Source organism: Oxyura jamaicensis, chromosome Z (genome assembly GCF_011077185.1).
Source record: "Oxyura jamaicensis isolate SHBP4307 breed ruddy duck chromosome Z, BPBGC_Ojam_1.0, whole genome shotgun sequence".
NCBI classification, from domain to species: domain Eukaryota; kingdom Metazoa; phylum Chordata; class Aves; order Anseriformes; family Anatidae; genus Oxyura; species Oxyura jamaicensis.
Window position 1 is genome coordinate 36,819,395 of NC_048926.1, and position 18,487 is coordinate 36,837,881.

Below are 18,487 nucleotides of genomic sequence, written 5' to 3' on the forward strand. Positions count from 1 at the left end.
ACGTATGTCATGATTCAATTGACACTAGTTAACTCAGTCACCAACACAGTCATTTCTGAGCTGTAGATAGTAAAGACAACACTAGAGTAAATTTTTGGATGCAAGTTTTTCCTTAGATCCCAAAAAGTTGTAAAAAAGGCTAAGAATGAAACTCTTGCAGCAAATTATATCTGAACTCCCATGTACAGTATCTGTTCATTTATTAATGATACTTCTTTGCTTTGAACCATTGTGGCCAGATAGAATTCAAGTATTCCACCACAGCTTTCAAACATTTAAAGTTCTTTGCCACTGTAGTTAAAAAAAAAAAAAAAAAAAAATGAAGCTGAATGTTCCCTGTACCAATATGGAGAGAGAAAGAAGAGGAAAGGCAAATTTATCTTGGAAGAAAGTGCTCTACTGTTCTGAGACATTGTCAGCTGAAAAACGACACTACAGTGACTATCTAGACTGCTAAAACCAGAGAAAAGATATTAAGTACATTTTGTGTTATACATTTACAAAGTTCTGTTCCAGAAGTTCGGAAATAATTTAATAAGTAGTTGTTTAGTAACAAATAATAATTTAAGTGCTTTTTTAAAGCAACATTAAATAACCCGTTCTCCAAGGGTCCAGATATGCAAAAGCAGCCACCAAATGAATGTCAGTCTTAAGGCAGAATACAAGTAAAAGGGTAGATTCAAGAAAGGCTAGTAAAAAGGGAACCACAAGGGAAGAAGAGGAAGAGACAGCAAAATCTCAGCATATAACCCACACTGCATCTGATCAAAATCTGCTCTGTTCAGTGACAGAAATCCCAAATGCTTAAAAAAATCACATTAAAAAACGTTGTTTTTATTCAGGATTCCAAGGATGCAAAGAACAGGAAGTATAGAAATCTCTAAAAGTAATACTGTAAAGTCAAATTTTTCAAGCACAGTCAAGGGCTCAGCATCCCATCTCTAAACTTGGAGCAGAGACAATGGAAAGAGACCTGAGATAAAAGGCCTGCAGTAGCTTATTTCTGAAGACAGAAGAGAGCAGTTGCCCTATATGGGCTCTTTTCTTCATGGACCATTTTCAAAGGCTACCATGGATGAAGACATTTCTTATCATTAAAGATAAACACATGATTTCTTCCAAAAAAATGGAAGTGGTTTACCCCCAGGCTGCTTAGAAAATGGTCGTGTTGCTATAGGGAATCATCTGGTATCAGCAGCTTTGTCATAAAAGCAGTTACAAGAATTTACAAATTGAAGTCTTTAATTAATTCTGTGGAAAGTTAGATGAACACAACCAACAATTTCAAATCAAACTTTCACTAAATAAAGCACTCCCTTTAGCACTGCCATTACTTCAAAGCAGTCCTGACAGTGAAGGCAGAATATACTGCAATTTATGAAACTTATTCTAAACTGACTGCATTTTCCAGAGTGGAAGTCTTTCCATCTAAAAGCCTTTTTCTCAAGGACTTTGTCTCAATGGCTAACAACTATATGGTGCTGCTGCTGATGATGATTACATTTTTGGCAGAGGATGGTTTGTTATTTCCAAAATCCTTTTGAGCTTGGAAAATTTTCTGTCAGGGCAAAATGCCTATTAGTTTTTCTACCAATTTCCATATAGTCCTGGGAAGGGGTGCACTTTCTTTCTCCCTGATCCAAGTGGAATCCTGTACCCCTGCCCGCTCCATTCATTAGGGTTCCTTATGAACCAGAAAAGTTTTCTACCTTGAATAAGTGATAATGTTCTGTCTCCTCTTCCTCCTTCTATCTCATATTTTTCAGTTCTGGCATACTTGGAAGTATGGAAGTACCTTGGAAGAAGATGAGTAGCTGAGCCACCAGAAAGCACTAACTTCCCTCAGGAATGCCAGCTCAACTTTTATGCCACTTTTCCTTCGGATTGTACAGGCCCCAGGAAAGGGTACGCTGCTATAGCTATATGAGAAGCTAGCTGACTCACAATCCAACTGCTGCTTGTTGTATTACATTACACCAAAAGAGGGGTGGGGTTGTTTGCAAACTTCTTAATTCTACATGCTGCTTGAGGTTGAGCGAAGTTGTAATTACTGATGCCCTCTTGATTTCAGTCTAAACAACTTCTGAGGAGAACTCCTGGGACTCTCAGGTCTCCACTGTCAAAAGCAATCAAAAGTCTGAGTGAAAAACAGAACAAGAAATATGGGGAGGGAAGCTTTCTGTAGAGATGCTTCAATGAATCACCATCTTCTGATTTAGTCCGCCTGGTTTGGGGGTGAGCTCTTAATACATGAGCTAAAAAGAATGTTTTGCTTTTCTCTAATAAAATCTGATTTACCGCTTTCCTAACTGAAACAGAGCTAAAAAGGATTCCGAAAAGGCCAGTCAACTTTGAGACGGTTCTGTTTCCCTTTTCAACAGCAAATGGTGTGCTTAGCCTGAGCCCTATTCCTCACAGATTGATACAGGGAACATTTCAAAATTAACTTCAAAACCTACAATTTAGAAAGTGCCTCGGCAGAATAATCCACACCTTACACCTTGACAGAATTTCTGTGAAAGACGACACTGGAACTTCTACCTGAAAGCACACAGAGCTAACAAAGTTGTACTCTAACCCAAATTACATGAGCAAGGTTCCAGCAGAAAGTCTTACTATGCATCTGTTTTCTTGTGTTTTTAGCTTTTCACCAAGCATTTGACATATTAAAGGTAATAAAAATACGACTCGATTAAAATGATGTTATAAAATAACTAGGTAAGTATCTTAGAAGCATATGTGAAGTATAATAGGTTCACCAAAACATGTTATACAAAAGGAACCTGTAATATTGCAATTATTTTTTAAAAAAATCATTAAGTCTAAGAAATCAGGTGAACTTTCTCCTCTTCAATTCCACCCAAGTCCAATTCTTCTCATCTGAAGAAGTTAAGAGTAACACAGAACCCATTACGTACATTAAAGGAAATCTCTGTATTTGCTATCTAAGGGATTGCACTTACTGTGCAGTATTTACTTAGACTTTAAATTTGAGCTATCACAATAATGCAAGCATTGTAGAATGACACTAATTTTCCTTTTAAACTATGCCCCCTGGTAATGTTGAGTAGAATCAATGTTCACATATAAGCTAATAGAATGTTTTTGCAGACTTAGGACACAGGATTAAAAAAGACTCTCTATCAAAGACCAAAAAAGTGAACAAATTATAAAGATCAGCAATACATACAACAGAACAATGGGTTCATTATGAAATCAGCATGATCAAGATCAGCTTCCTTTCTTCAAATTTTTAAAGTGGCTTTTGAGCTTCCTGAAGCATTATTTAAAGCCTGTCTACTTCTGAGTAGTAAGTGTTCTTCTGAATAACTACTGAATAATTCATCTTCTTTAATTTCTTAGATAATCCTAACTGCAGAGTTATCTACTAAATACAGTTAGATATTTCTAAATGTTAGTGACTTTGAATTAAAAGCAGTTACAAGTGCTTACAAATGCATCCTTAAACCTGAATTATAACTGTGTTTATGAATTAAAATATGCATTTTAAAAGACTTCCATGTGGTTTTTGTTTTACTTTTCATTTTTTGTTGCCTTTTTTTCCCATTTAAATGAAAAGTGATTCCTTACCTTATTTTTGAAGTAAACCTCAATTGGCAAAATGAAACCAGCATACCCAGATTCTTCAACTTTGTAGGGAGGATCCTTACACACTGAAAAAGCAAAAAAGAACTCTATTTAACAGAAAGGTTTGAAAACAAAACATGAGAAAATAATCTGCAACAACACGTCCTTGAAAACACCATTAGAAAACTGCACATACATAGTTGGTCCTATTTTTGCACATATCCTACTGGCCACACTTCCTGTGATGCAGCCCGGAAAATGGTTGGCCTCCTGGTGCTGTAAGCCCGCACCGCCAGCTCATGCTTAGTTTTTCATCCACCAACATGCCCACATCCTTCTCCTCAGGGCTGCTCTCAATCCATTCTCCACCCAGCCTGTATTCATGTCTGGGATTGCCCTGACCCAAGTGCAGCACCTTGCACTTGTCTTGTTGAACTCCATGAGGTTCACACAGGCCCACCTTTCAAGCCCATCCAGCTCCATCTGGATGGCATCCCTGCCCTCCAGCATGTTGACCATACCACACAGCTTGGTGTCATGGGCAAATTTGCTAAGGATGCACTCAATTTCACTGTCCACGTCACCGACAAAGATGTTAAACGGTACTAGTCCCAGTACTGACCCCTGAGGGATATGACTCATTATTGGTCTCTACCTGGACATTGAGCTGTTAAGTCATTGCTGTGAGAATGGAAAATCTGGAAGATTCCACCCTGAGAAGTCTACCTGTGTAGAGGGCAGAAGGATTGCCCTTCATATATTCATAACCTAATAACAATAAAACCCTAATTCTAATAAATTTAATTTAAATACTTAAATTAGAAGTAATGGTAATAAAATAAAAATCTGTATCGTCAGGGCAGGTAGTGGGAACATGTGCAATACGACACGATGACTTTACAGTATGTAATGAGAACCCTGAGGATGGTTAACTGTTTCATTACGTTAAAACAGTACCCTCGGTTATCCTATAGGATTCAGAAATCTTACATAGCAGAAGGTTTTACCAGATCCAATATACAACATTTACCTTCAAGCCTGAGTCAAACGCAGAGGCTTTTAGTCCCATGAAATCCGCATTGTACTTAGCTTGAACTCGCTGACAAATGGCAGTAGCCTGTCAAGTCAAGCTGGTGACAAAAAGCACATCTTTAGAGAGCTTGAAACAGAAGACTTCTCTTCCTCTTCAGCTGCACGACAGCTTCTATAGAAAATTGATGTTCAGGTAACAAATACCAAGATAGGCTGACCTTGAGAAACCATCTAACTCCTGCAGCACAAACTCATACACTTCCAATGCTGCATTGATATACACGACAACTACAGTCACGTGCCAGATCACCTCAGCGACACCACAGCACACTGACAGCTTCGCTACTGAAGACCCGTAGAGGATGCAATTCATACACAGGGACTGACTTCTTCAGAAAGTTGCTCTGGTGCTTTCATTCTTAGCTGCCTGAAAGAAACTTGATACTGCCACATGGGTCATCACTTGCTAGTACGTGTGCTCTTTTCAGAATTGCCTTTTAGCTGCTCACTACACTGTATCAGCTGCAATTTAAACTATTCGTATACATTATTTGAAGCGTGTCTTGCAATTAACTGCACAAGGCTGAAATACCAACGTTACTCTTCTTTAGCAAAGTGCCATGGGTGGGCATTTAATACCTTCTATCATCCCAGAAAGATGACCGGGCCTATCAGAAACATCCAGAAAAATAACAGCCACCATGATCTCCGCAGCACAATCAGTGCATCGGCTTTCCAAGGACATGCAAGCTTGGTTAAGTAAATGAACACTGAAGTTTTTCCTACTACCTCACCATTCTCCCCATGCTTTGCTAGCACTAACCTCACGCAGTGACTTCAAGAACAAGGAAGACTCCAAGTCCTTGCTCACCTGCTGCAGTTGTCTATCACTACCCAACTTACTTTACACAGTCAATGGAAAGGGAAAAGGATGATAAAAATGGAGGAAAAATAATCTCTTTTACAGAGTTATTCTTCAACACCATACACTTCCAGCAACAGAACTTATTTTGTTTCTCTTGGTAGGAAACAAGACGACCTGTAGTTAATAAAGTGGGATTTGAAAATATCTTGTAAAAAAAATATTAAGATGATAGGTCAAAACTCAGAGGTAGCTTCAGATAGGCAAAGCTTTTAAGCTAGAAACTAAACATCTTAACTTAGAATCTCAAAGTAATAGTATACCACCTTATGCTGACACATTTTCCCTTATGAGGGCTTTGTAGCATCTGAAAACATCAATTTAATAGTCCTAGTTAAACACAGAGTTTACAGTAACATATACTGATGGCTTTTCAAAGATAGAGTAGCCCTCCTGCTCCTCCTTCACACTCAGAAGATACCCTGAGGAGAAAGCCTTCCTGGTATTATTTGAATGCCCATACAGATCTAGACAGAAGACTGAAAGCCACTTGAAACAAGAAGATATTAAACATGAGGTATTTATCCAGATGGAAAAATAAGAACTTTAAAAACTGTAATACATTAGCTGCTACAGATATTTCAGGCTCCATTACATAGTATGCCACAAATCATATTTCAATTTTTTTTTTGAAGTCACATCAACTTCTTCCTGAGCACTTAATTGGTGCAGAAAACACTGTCAGCATAAATATTTTTCTTTTTTTCTCTCTCAAGTCTCTCTTCTTTCAGATTTACACAGCTGTAAGCAATACTGAATAGTACCCTGTCAGAGTTTCACATTACAGTTCTGAAAATAAAGTCTGTTATACTTGAAGACTTTGTTGAAACTTGGGCGATGGGCTACAAAACCTCTAGCACAAGGAAACTACTCTGTGTGCCTTCCCAAACAAAAGGTGGGCTTTTGAAGAGACAGAATTCTACAGTCTTGTGGTTGAAAGCTTCCTGGAAAAAAAATAATAATAATAAATAACTGAGCAAAGCTCCATGAGCTACAACTATAGTGAAGGCCATGACATTTTTCTCACCTTTCTTGTGGATGCTGCTACTATACATACTGGCAGAAGCAGCACCTCAGTGCAGTCTGCACAAAGACCCACTGGTGTAAGCTCTTTCTTGTTTTGTTAAACTGTCACAGCTAGCAACCTGGTTTCCTGTAACAGCGTGCGTAAGTTAACCAACAGGCAACCACCCAGCAAAGTTTGGTGAGTGAGAAAGAGAGAGGTGGCAGGAGTCAGGTAACCCACAGAAGAGGGAAAAATAACAGGAAAGAAAAAACCTACTAGGATAAAGAAAAGAAAAAAACAAGAGCAACTTTCTTGTTCAGACCAACAGAGTACAATCAGCAACAGAAATTAGGATGGAGTGATTCTGAAGACAGAAGAACCCAGCAACTCTAACAGGCTTCTCAAAGCTCATTAGAAAAGCAGCCACTCTGGATCAACCAGATACACTGCCCAGACTGCCATGCTAGAGACACCTTCCTCCTCAACCAGAAGGAGAGAAGCATTTCCCCAGTGATAGCTCTGCTCCTCTGAAGTGGCACCTACAAATGTATTTAAGTACCAGAGAAACAATGCCTCTTGCATAATGCTGTCACTAAGAGTTAATAATTTTGGTCAGTTTCTACTACACACACACCACCACCCATGCCCCCTTGCCCAGTGGAAACAGTTTATATGGTGAAAAGGCATTTCCTTCCTCTCTCCTATATACTTTGGATAGGTGTTCCCACTTCAGAATAGTCCCTATGTTACTTAAGGCCCTATAGATTCCTACAGATGGAGTAAAAAAAAAAGTTTCTGCACTAAGAAAACAGTTCCAGAGAATATCATTGCTGCGATGCAGCAAGCAGCCAGCAATAGGAATAACTATAGTTCACTTACAACAGTGTCTCTTCTCATGAGAACTATAAGGGTGAGGCAAAGTAAAGGAAAAGCAAGAATATGGAGATTTATTAAGGCCCAGTGCTCTCAGAAAAAGCACATTTTGCTTCCTGTGTAAGGCAAGATAGTTTGTAACAACATGCTGTTGTTGTACCTTGGTCAGAATTCAGCATCCTCCATAAAGGAAAGCTGTAATCTTAGGTATTCGAAAATGTGTTTGCTATGCACTTGCTAAATGTAGAACTCCACCCCCCCCCAAGGCAATTTTAGGTGCGCTTTTGAAATAAAAGTTATATAATCGAGTTGTGTAGATTCCTAAGTCCATCTGGTCTGATCATCGTTTCATTTTACTTCTGGACAAACGTTACTACAACAAGCAGCAAGGTTGGTATGTTTCAGGTTAAAGAGGAATTTAAACAGGGCTCTAACTATAGAAAAAGCAAGAACTATACCAAATTATTATAGCAAAATAATGCATGGGAGCCCCAACCTATGTGAAACCAAGAGACTACAAGCTGTTAAACTTGTCCTAGGACATGAAGTAGTTCTCATATAGGTGAAATGCCATTTTTCCACAGTGCTAGGGAAGCACACACATGTACATCTGAGTGCCACTGCACAGGTACTGGCTTACAGTAACATACAAACCTCGGGTGCTCACCTACAGTGTACTGTCACTTAATTTCCCTTGATACAGGACTACTTAGACACTCAGCTACAGTCCTACCTATATTAGAAAATACTTCTAAAATAATAGGAACAGGCAGAAACACGTTGGCTATGCTGCTGTGTTCATTCTGACCACCTTTTCAACACACACATACCATTCCAGTAATTTGCAGTTGATAAAAATACTTGAAATGCTCCTCTAACAGAACAGGCATTATATCTGCAGAATATCAACGTGCATCTTTAAATTAAAATTGCAATGGCATTACCATCACTTACGCATGATTTTATTAACAGGGATTCATTCTCTACAAGATCTCAGGACCTGTTTTGGTAATATTGTCTGTTATGCTCACTGCACAAACAGATGCAAGCTCATACTTCCCAGTCAATGCACTCTACAGCTAAACCCTGGTAATGTCAACATGATGAATTATCCAAGATTACAGCATGCCAGGACACGATTTGTAGTTCTAGATTATCTATGTCCCCTACTTGTCAGGGCAATATGCCTTCTCCACAACTCACATAAATGGATTAATTCATTTATCTCAGATGTTTTGCTTCTTTATTCCACAAGTGCAGCACTACATTTTCCATGTACACATTCCCATGTGTTGCATCAGACGTTAACTGGCACCTACAGAACACAAACAAACCAAGCCACAAGGATTCATTTTTTATTAGTAGTAACCACACTGAGGCCTGTGGAAATGACAGTAACAAAACTGTGGTAATAGCCATCAGTTTTAAAAGCTTTAACAAGAGATTGGTTTGCTACTCCAGCACCAAACACTTTATTGTGTTTATTCCTTGATGAAAAATATGGACAGAATGAGTTAAGAAAGGCACAAGTTCCTTTCAGGCTGATGCATGTCCCTGATGTTGTTCTGCCAGCAGAATTGACTGTTAGATATTTTGTGCACCCAGCAGAATAGATGATGTGGGTCCTTGCGGGAATTGAAGGCTTCTGACAGAGATCTGGCTTGACTGTAAGTTTTTTGCACTGGTACTTTATAGATTCTTGCCTATAATTTGCTCACATCACTCACCCTTCAACCAACTTTCCTGCTAATTATCATTTTTGTTAAGGTACATCGTACTATAAAGAAATGGTATTTAAAGAAATGGTGTTTACTTTCAGATGAAGGCAGACTGCAGGACCAAATCTCTCCTGACCTAAGAAGCTGGTTTTAAATATTCAGCTGTGATTTCTACAGAAGCTTTTTGAGCTTGGTATCTACTACCACATCTTCCCAGCTGTTGGGCTCCAGTGCTTTGACTCTATACAAGATGAGGCAAGGGAGAGTAGCCTAACTTCAGGCACACCTCAGTCATTAATACCAACAAATTGCCAGGCAGGTTCAAACAGCAGCTAGCAAGAATTACTGAGTTGAATGTGAGCTAAACAGAAGCTCACACTAGGAATAAAGTGTTCCCATTTGCTTAATATCTTATGCTGACAAGTCTTTCATGAGACATATACAACACTGAAATGAAAGATCCAAGAAAAAATTAAGACTAAACTGTCAGCATTGTGTTTACAGTCTCAGTGACTTCCCTGCCCCACATACTGACTGCCTACATTCCCACCACTTCTACCAGTTGGATCAGATAGCACGATAAATAAAGCGAACCCTAATGAACACATGGAGTGACATTTTCTGTATATAGTATCTACAGACCGACTGTTGGATACCCTCATCAACAGAAATCAAATGTACAGAAAACAGGAGGAAGGGAAGCAGAAAAACCTCTGTCATGCCCAAAGGTTCTCCAACTCCAAGTCTTGCTGGACTTCTTAACTCAGTGCTGGCTTTTAAACACTGCTATGAGATCTGCAGCGAGGGTTTCTTAATTCCTTCAAAAATTGACTAAAAAAGTTAAGTTTTTAAACACAGTTAGATATAAAAGTTGAATTAATGCCACGTTAGAACTCTGTATTTGCCCCCTTAATTCTGCCCCCTTAATTCTGCCCATGAAGGCAGCAATAAACTCTGAACACTCAGCTGCCAATTTCTGAAACATGGCAGAGAGCTCCCTACATCTCCCAGCTCAGGCAGGGCAACTTTCAGTTTTGCATTTGCAATGCTGCCAGTAATTCAGAAGACTTTACAGGTGTTTTTATGCAATTTAATAATTCTCACATATCTGCACGTCCTAGGAAAAAAAAAAAAAAAAAAAAAAAAAAAAAGATAGAGCAGTAAATTCAACAGATCGAGCAAGTCCTAATAGGAAGTCCTAATTTGACTTTTTTTCTGCAGCACATTCTCTGTGCTCTTTAAAAATACAATCACTTTTGACAAAACGAGATGAGCCAGGACACCTCAAGTGTCTTCACTATTTCAATATGCTGTGCAAGCCCGTTCAACGCACAGACGCTGCACACGGGAAAGAACACAACTGCTGCCACAAACCGTAAAGGAGAATGGAATCTGTACTGCCAGAGGACAACCAAGGGCTGCCTTCCCTTGGAAGTTTCCTTTCATGTTAGTTTCAACAGTATAACCTTATTTCCCAGTTTTGCTGAAATGGGAGACAAGTGGGGGAGGACTAAAATGCTCCACCTCACATATCAGATTCTGGATTGACACTGTCTGGCAGTGAAAATCCCCAACAGGGCCTTGCGAAATGCCACATTATACTGTCATGTCCCACCCCTTCCAGGACTTCCACCAGGAGGAGCACTTCTCTCCGCCGTCCCAGCATCCACAGACATCAAAAGATACTTTGGCACCTGAAAGCCTTCTAACTTTCCAAATGGTGCAGAAGCTCCTCCTCTTGACTCAAAGTACACGGAGTTACCTGGCTACATTCTGCAATGCACGTGCAAGCAACAATCCTTAGTCACCATAAATCTAGGTAACATTTTACATGGCAATTTAAAAGACAGTGATGTAAGTAGTTCCAGTAACAAAAGCAAACTGATTTCTGAATGGCTAGAAAACCTCCCAAGCTAAATCAGCAGTCTCCAGCAAAAGCTAAGCAGGAGAGAAGTTCTCTTCAAATAAGATGAAATAAGGTATTTAAAACTAAGAAACAGACGAAATTTGGATGCAACAGCCCAATTCAGTTACTGTTCACAAGAAACAAAGGAAGTGTTTGAAATAATACTAACTAGAATCTAAGAAAGACAGTCATTCAATGAAGTTAGCACATCCTGATTATCTGTTGCAATAGCATTTTACACTTACCGGAACAATATCCATTATACCCCCTTATTGTCCTTTGAAGCCTGAAGACACAGCAATGTATTTTAACTGAGGTCAGCAGGAAACCACTTATTACTAAAGTATTTCAGTATTAATTGCAATAATTCTTTATTCATATTAAAAGAATTAAAACATACTGGAAAACATTATCTATGTTGCTTCTGCCACTTCCTTGATAGCCTTCCTGACGCTGTTCAGAGCAGCTGCATATGAGATCATGAATGCTAGTCCACATTTTACAGCTATTTTAGCAATTGCACAGTGGGACTAGGAAGAGAAAGAAAAATAGCGTTTCGTGCATGTTATGTTAAGAGCTTTCATGAGCAGATGGGAAAACATGATAGAGCATACTGCCCCAGTTTAAACAAAGCACTGATATATTAATATGATACGATCTTAAAATTGTAGAAGTGTACAGCTAAGGCTGGAACAACTATTTACGCTGTGTTTAAATGAATGTACCCAATTGTTCTGGCTTTCACTCATCATTACTTGTGTAAGAAACCAACACAAAGCTGTACAACTAAAATAACCCCTAAGTACACAGATTTCAAGTCTGTGTGAAAACCCATTCTATGATGAATGTGATGGCAAATGTACACTCCAGGGCATAAACACAGCTTAAGAGCTGTGTTTGAATGCAAGTAACGCCTATGTTGTGTATGTTGGCACACGGGTAATGATCCCAACAATTATACTATTTGGTTATTTGACATTTTGAGGGAAGAGAACAAGAGAACAGATTGCCACCTCAGACTAATGATGAGTCCACTGTAAAGAAGAATCATAGGAAAGATTTTCTTCAAAGAAAATTAAAGTGTTAACACCATTTCTGACTGCTATAGCACACACACAACCCTTTATTTTTCTGCCTACAATCAACACAAGATATTCATGCCTGAAAACCAGACACAGCTATATTGCTTCTGAAATACCGCAGGCCCTACACACCACGTAGCTAACAAACTTTCCAGCATGCATATAATAGAAAAGGGAAGAGAAAGAAGTATAGATCAGACCTTAAAAGCAGAATATCTTTAATGTGGTACACGGTCTAATCCTGAGTAATTGATTCAGTTCCACGCCAATTCTAGCATGAAGAGAACAAATAGATTTAGAAAATCATCACCTTACAAAATGCTACATTCCTAAAACTGTATTTGTACTACTAATATGCTGGTAATCTGTAAAACAGTAACAAAAATAAAGTGACAATGCTGTCATAATATACATTTGATAGATTTTGTCTAGGGATTTCTCTAAGAAAGCAAACAGCTTTCTTAGGCATGATAGCCATTTGTTCTGTACTCTTTCAACTCTGTTTTAAAAAATGCCAGGGAAAAAAAAATAGACAAAACTGCATTTGCAAATAGGTCATTTTCTTTAAAAGAATACACACAAAAGTGTACCTGTAAGACTATTGACTGAAACATTAGTAATGTTTTATGTGCTTATGTACTATAGATTTTTTATAGACTTTTCCAGTTCAACAACAAAAATTTCTTTTTCTAGACTTTCACGTAAGTGGGAAACAGTCTCCAATGGCATAAGAGGTGGAGAATCTGAAAGTACAACAGCACCTGGAGATTCAAACAGGCCGCCTGAAAGACAAAAAGTAAGAAGCCCCTATTTCATTGTAAACTTGAAACCAAACAATTCTAACAGACCACACTACGTAGTACAGTTTGAAATAGAAAATGGCCAAATGGCATGTGGTTGCTCAGACATTTCACACTAAAAAAGCGAGTAAAATTTTCATCCCTCAAAACAAGCCAGGCATTGCTTACTTTATACAGTTTCACTAAATATGTTAAGCTATGATTCTAAAGTTTAAATAATCCAGGGCTGACAAAAACATAAGAAGTATTCACAATTTCAACACAGGTTATTCTGTTCCAGACCCCAACCAAATTTAACACAGGAAAATAATGATACTGGTTTGTACTGAACTGTCTTCACTCCTGTCAAACCAAATGAGCTATACACCTATGGAACAACGCCTAAACAAATGAAAATATGACTACACATAACAGCTTAGGAAAAAGACTTTATAACCCCTCTTACAATTCATCCCTTACCCTTCTGAATCTGAACTCTACTGCTTCAGCTCCAATTCTTTTCCTTTGCTAATAGCAACACGTATTTCTTCTGTTGATACTCCTTCAGAGCATTATTTCTCCATGTATTTTGTGTGACTAAACTACAGCTTAGAGAAAAGTAATTCAGGATAAACACCTTGAACAAAAATTCAAGTGATGAGACCATCCATACATGCGGAAAACAAACACATCACTGTTTCAGTCATGGCCATGACTCAACAGTACTTCAGAGGAACAGAAGACTATGCTTTTCTTCAGTTTTGATAAAGAGAATGCAATGTTTTGCTTTGCACGAAAATGGAGTAATGCAAACAATTCAAATCTACAAAATTATGTACTCCTAGAAGTAATTTGCTTCAATCTAAGAAAATTTCCCCCATTTAACTAACTCCCATTTATAATTCCTTCTGGCATTAGAGTACACATTGACTAGACAACAGGAAAACACTCAAAGTGGAAATTCGCGTTGCAGACACCTTCAGTTACTTGCGTTGTCTGCTCACAGATTTTCTGTATCAAAGCATACTCCCTCAGACTTCTATTATCCACAACACAACTTTCTATAGTACATTTGATTGATAACTAACAGCACATGAAGGGTTTTCAAAGTTTTGGGGGTCCCTTAGCTTCCTTTTTTTTTTTTTTTTTTTTTTTTTTAACCTAGTAACTGAATGACTGCCCCAGGACGTTGTCTGGATAGGTGCACCTTAGGTTATGTTCCCATTCTGATCTCTCCAGGCTGGAAAAAAGGCCACCCCTAACCACAGTATACATGTATTCCACTATTAGATTAAGAAATAAAAAGAGAGGGAAGCACTGACAGAAATGTACCCAAATCAACGTAAAACTCATCAAGCTTCCTCACTCATTTCTCTGTACATTTCTGGAAGGACGAAGGTTCTTTCCACCAAACAGGTGCTTTAAAAGTAGCTTTCTATATTAAAGGCAGGTGATAACTTGTTTTTTAAATTCAATATGTTGTCCTTATTTAATTTAACACCGACAAGCATGAAAGAGGGCCAAACAAGAAAAGCAAGTTTACCTGATTTTTTGCATCATCTGCTGGTCATTTATTTAAAATTATCCTTCACCCTAAACTAGAACTCACATGCTAGACAACACATGGGGCAAACTGCCTCCTAGAACGTCTTTCTTTAAAAAAAAAAAAAAAAATTAAAACAAAAAACATTTTTCTTCTGTAAAAAGGTCACAGTGTCAAAAATGTGCCTGTCCAAGGCCTCATGCTGGGTGAGCATTAAGAAAACCTCCCAACATACACAATTGAATATACTACAAAGAAAATGCTAACAAAAATAAAATTATGGCCGTGGAGACTCTTAATACACAGGAGTAGAAAAAACAGAAGTAAAACCAGTAACACATGCCATGATGAGCCCCACAGAGAGCTGTGGAAGTGCTGCAAGGTTCAGAGGAGAACAATGAACTGGAGAGGGGTGAGTGAGGAATGGGAATTGTTCCAACACCAAATTTCCATCCCAGTCTTCAGGAACTGATTTCAGATGATAGCAGAGCTTCGGTCATGTGCATCAGAAACAAGATGCTTTCTTGGCTGTTCACCAGGGTAATGCATGTCAACATTCAGTGCTATTTAGACACACCAAGACTAAAGGAAGTAGATGGATCAGATCAGTCACACGGCTTTCACCGTGGGAACAAATAAATAGTCTGTCTGCTATTTTAAGTTCTAAGACATGCACTCATACCTCTGTTATTGGTCCTACAAGCAAAATCCAGTTAAATGCAATTAAAAAGAAGACTAAGAAGGGCAATGAAAGGACAGTGTTGAAATAATACATAGCCAAAATTCTATTTTTAGAGCTCACTACAACCCTCCAAAATGTATTGTAGTTATTTTATGGAGAATATTTACATGTGTACACAAATGGCATCATGGTAAAATGTATTGTGGTCCACACAGGAGTAGAAAATGAACATCTTGATTCTCCCTCAGCTGTTTACATTCCTACTAGGATGGCACAAATGATGAAACCTTTTGCTCCAGGGTAGACTTGGAGAACTGAGAAATTAACAGCATCTTTTCCTTGAAGGAAATACTTGCTTTAGTCAAGACCAAAGAACAAAGAGATAGACCCTATCTGATCCAATTTTTCTTTCAGGAACAATTGTATCACACACTCTTAAGCTTTCTCACACATAGAGTAAGCTTACGATTTCAGACACGAGATAAAACAATGAAGGCCAGCAGAGATGTCCACTGTACAGCTGGAGAAATGAAGTGCACACAGAAAATGCACTGCCCAGTAACACAGAATGTACATGGCAACGTCAGTTAAAGAAGCCCAAAACTTGAACACAGTATCATGATGACACTACCTACTCCTACTTGAAGGCTTCATAACCATCAGGGAGAGCTGGAGAAGAAGCATATAGGTAAGCATCATGTACTACAGAAAAAGCTTCTGTGAAGTGACAAATACAGAACACTCAAACTGGACAAAAATCATTTTCTTTTAATTACAAAGGCAGATATATTGTGATTCTTAATTAGCTACTTTCAACACATAAGTGCTAGTCACTGCATTTATTAATGGATGTAAGGCAGGTGGCCTACTGGAAAAAAATCTTGATAAAAGAAAATTAGGTTAAGATCCAATTGAGTATTATGAAGAAAACCAGGTGACTTCACATAACTTCTTATACTGAGCATGGTAATAACAAATAAAAATCAATGTAGGGAGAAGCATATCATATAAATTCTAAAAGGGCACAATTTGAAACTGTAATTCCATTTTAAGTACCTATCAGTTAGTACCATAACCTACTTATGAACATTAAAAGTCAACGCAATCTCCATATGAATCCGGTAAATTGGATGACTGTCTCTTACAGTTAATTATACACCTGCTTTTCTACAGTGTAACGTAATTATCCTGGGTAACTGAAATTGCTTTAATACTTGTGAGGTTTTCTTTTATCTATAGGGTGCTATTCAACACAAAACCTCTTGATATTTCTGTTGAACAACACCCCAAGCCTAATATATTTCTGTATTTAACATATTCACTTCCCTTCCCCTGCAAACCTATACAACACAGCTTATAAAAGCTCTTATATTCAAGCCCATTCCTCATTTGTACAAATTACATGTGCTTGCTAAATTCAAGTGATAGACCTCTTTTGATATGCTAATGAAAACATAACTACTGAAATATGCAAATTTCACCTTTCTATCCTTACCGTATATACGCTTTTACAGGATACAGAGGTTTCCACCAAACCTCCCATCTTTGTCTGCAAGTGGTCTAAGCATTTGGCAGAGATTTTGGGGTATGGTATTACCACAGTTAATTAAGTGGATCATTTCCATGAAGATAGAGGGGGGAAAAAAAAGCCTTACACTTGCATATTGACCCATACTGAACATTTTCTGCTCTCTTCTCTCCAACTTCCCTCCCAGAAGGCTGCACAACAGTTTGTTCTTCTACTCCTGCTAGCTATACTTTACTGCAGGAACTCTCTAAGAAATACAGCTACTACCCTTCTAGGCATTCAGATCATCTTCACCTTACCACACTGAACACTTCACAGCCACCAATCCATTTTATGCTTTGAAAACATACACAATTGTGTAGGAAATGTGATGTCAGGATGCCAAAACAATCTGTTCAATTCATCAAGAACACTTAAACCTTCATTAAGATGGCCATCTGAGGCTAACCTTTGCTTTTTTTTTTTTTTCCTCCCCTCTCTCGCTCTCTCCTCCTCTTCCAGGGTTCCCAAAATCCTTGAAATAATCATTTTTATTCATAGATAGTTTTCCACTTTCTTGTTCCATCAGCTTGTGGCCGGTAGTTCAGGGGACACAGACTAAACTTGATTCTGGTTCTCTCCTAAAGCAGAGGAAGTAACTGAAAACATCAATCTTTGGGAATGTATTGTACAAGCTTTGTTAATACTCCTATCCTTAGGAAACAATTCATTTAATAACTGAAAGAGATAGGAGATGCTTAGTTCTGATTTCTTAAGACACTTGTTTTTTATTTTAACTTCAACGCTTTGACCTAGGACAGGTCATTAATTTAATGTGATTTGCTCAAATGTGGCAGGCACAAAGATTTTTTCAGCACATTTTCACTGAGAACTCTACAGAAGAAAAACCAGTGGAGCCAGCCAGTTCAACAGCTACCAAACTACACAGAGATAATTCAGATTCGAGTTATGACTGGGAATCTGATACCATTTTAAATTGATCTAGTAAAGTGTTTTTTTTTTTTTTTTTAAATTCATCCAATCTAGAGTTTATCCACACTCAAGCAACTCTACTGCATTTAGATACCAGCATCCCACATTTGTGAGCAGGAGTTAGCATGTGCTATTGTGCACCCAGGCTTGTGTGTCAGGAAGAAAGCCCAGTGGAAAATACTGGTATCAATTTGTCTTGCCTGTCCATTGCTGGTGGCACTGGTTGGTGGGGTCTGTCCTCCCCTTCCCAAGGCACTAATTTTCACAGAACACAGAAAAATCTAACATCTTCAGTGCTTCTATCTCTCTTGTCAAGTTCAGATGAAACTTTCATATTTTGTATTCTGATCACCTTGCAAATTATGTTGTTTTCCCCTTCACATTATATAGAATAGTTTTCCCACAGGAGCCCCAATTTGCACCACGATGAAATTCCCAGAGACTAGTATCTTATTCCACTTGTGGAAGTTTCCTTCACTTACACCTTTTCCCTCAGCTGAGTTGGCTGTTGCAGTAAATTAAGAAAACTGAAGAAAACATTTACCCCCTTGGACCTTGAAGTTGGGCCACTACTAAAAATATGCTTCTGTAGAAAGGTATGTGGGCACTGGTTATTTTTGCTACTCAGATATCCTCCAAGTGAAATTTTCAGTCACTGGCTTATGTCTTGTACTGCTGTTTTTGTGCGAGTCCCAGACCACAGTCTCCCTAATCTTCAAAGGGTTTTTTTTTTCATCCCCTCAGCAGTAACATCACTAACTATAGAAAGAACACTTCTAATTCAAGTTTTTTTATAACTGGATAACTAAGCTTTTTCGTAGCTACATAGGAAATATTATTTGGAAGAGATCAATAA

At 38.2% G+C, this 18,487-nt stretch overlaps 1 protein-coding gene across 5 annotated transcripts in view; it reads right to left on the reverse strand.

The window, feature by feature from the left end:
• MLLT3 (MLLT3 super elongation complex subunit) overlaps positions 1-18,487 on the reverse strand; it is a 136,724-nt gene that overhangs the window by 68,377 nt on the left and 49,860 nt on the right. For 4 of the 5 annotated variants that reach the window (XM_035310500.1, XM_035310498.1, XM_035310496.1 and 1 more), the window contains exon 3: positions 3,592-3,674. In XM_035310500.1, the coding sequence (XP_035166391.1) occupies positions 3,592-3,674 (83 nt within the window). Of the gene's footprint in view, positions 1-3,591; positions 3,675-14,228; positions 14,275-18,487 lie in introns of those variants that run through there. The other variant, XM_035310501.1, reaches the window with a different exon arrangement.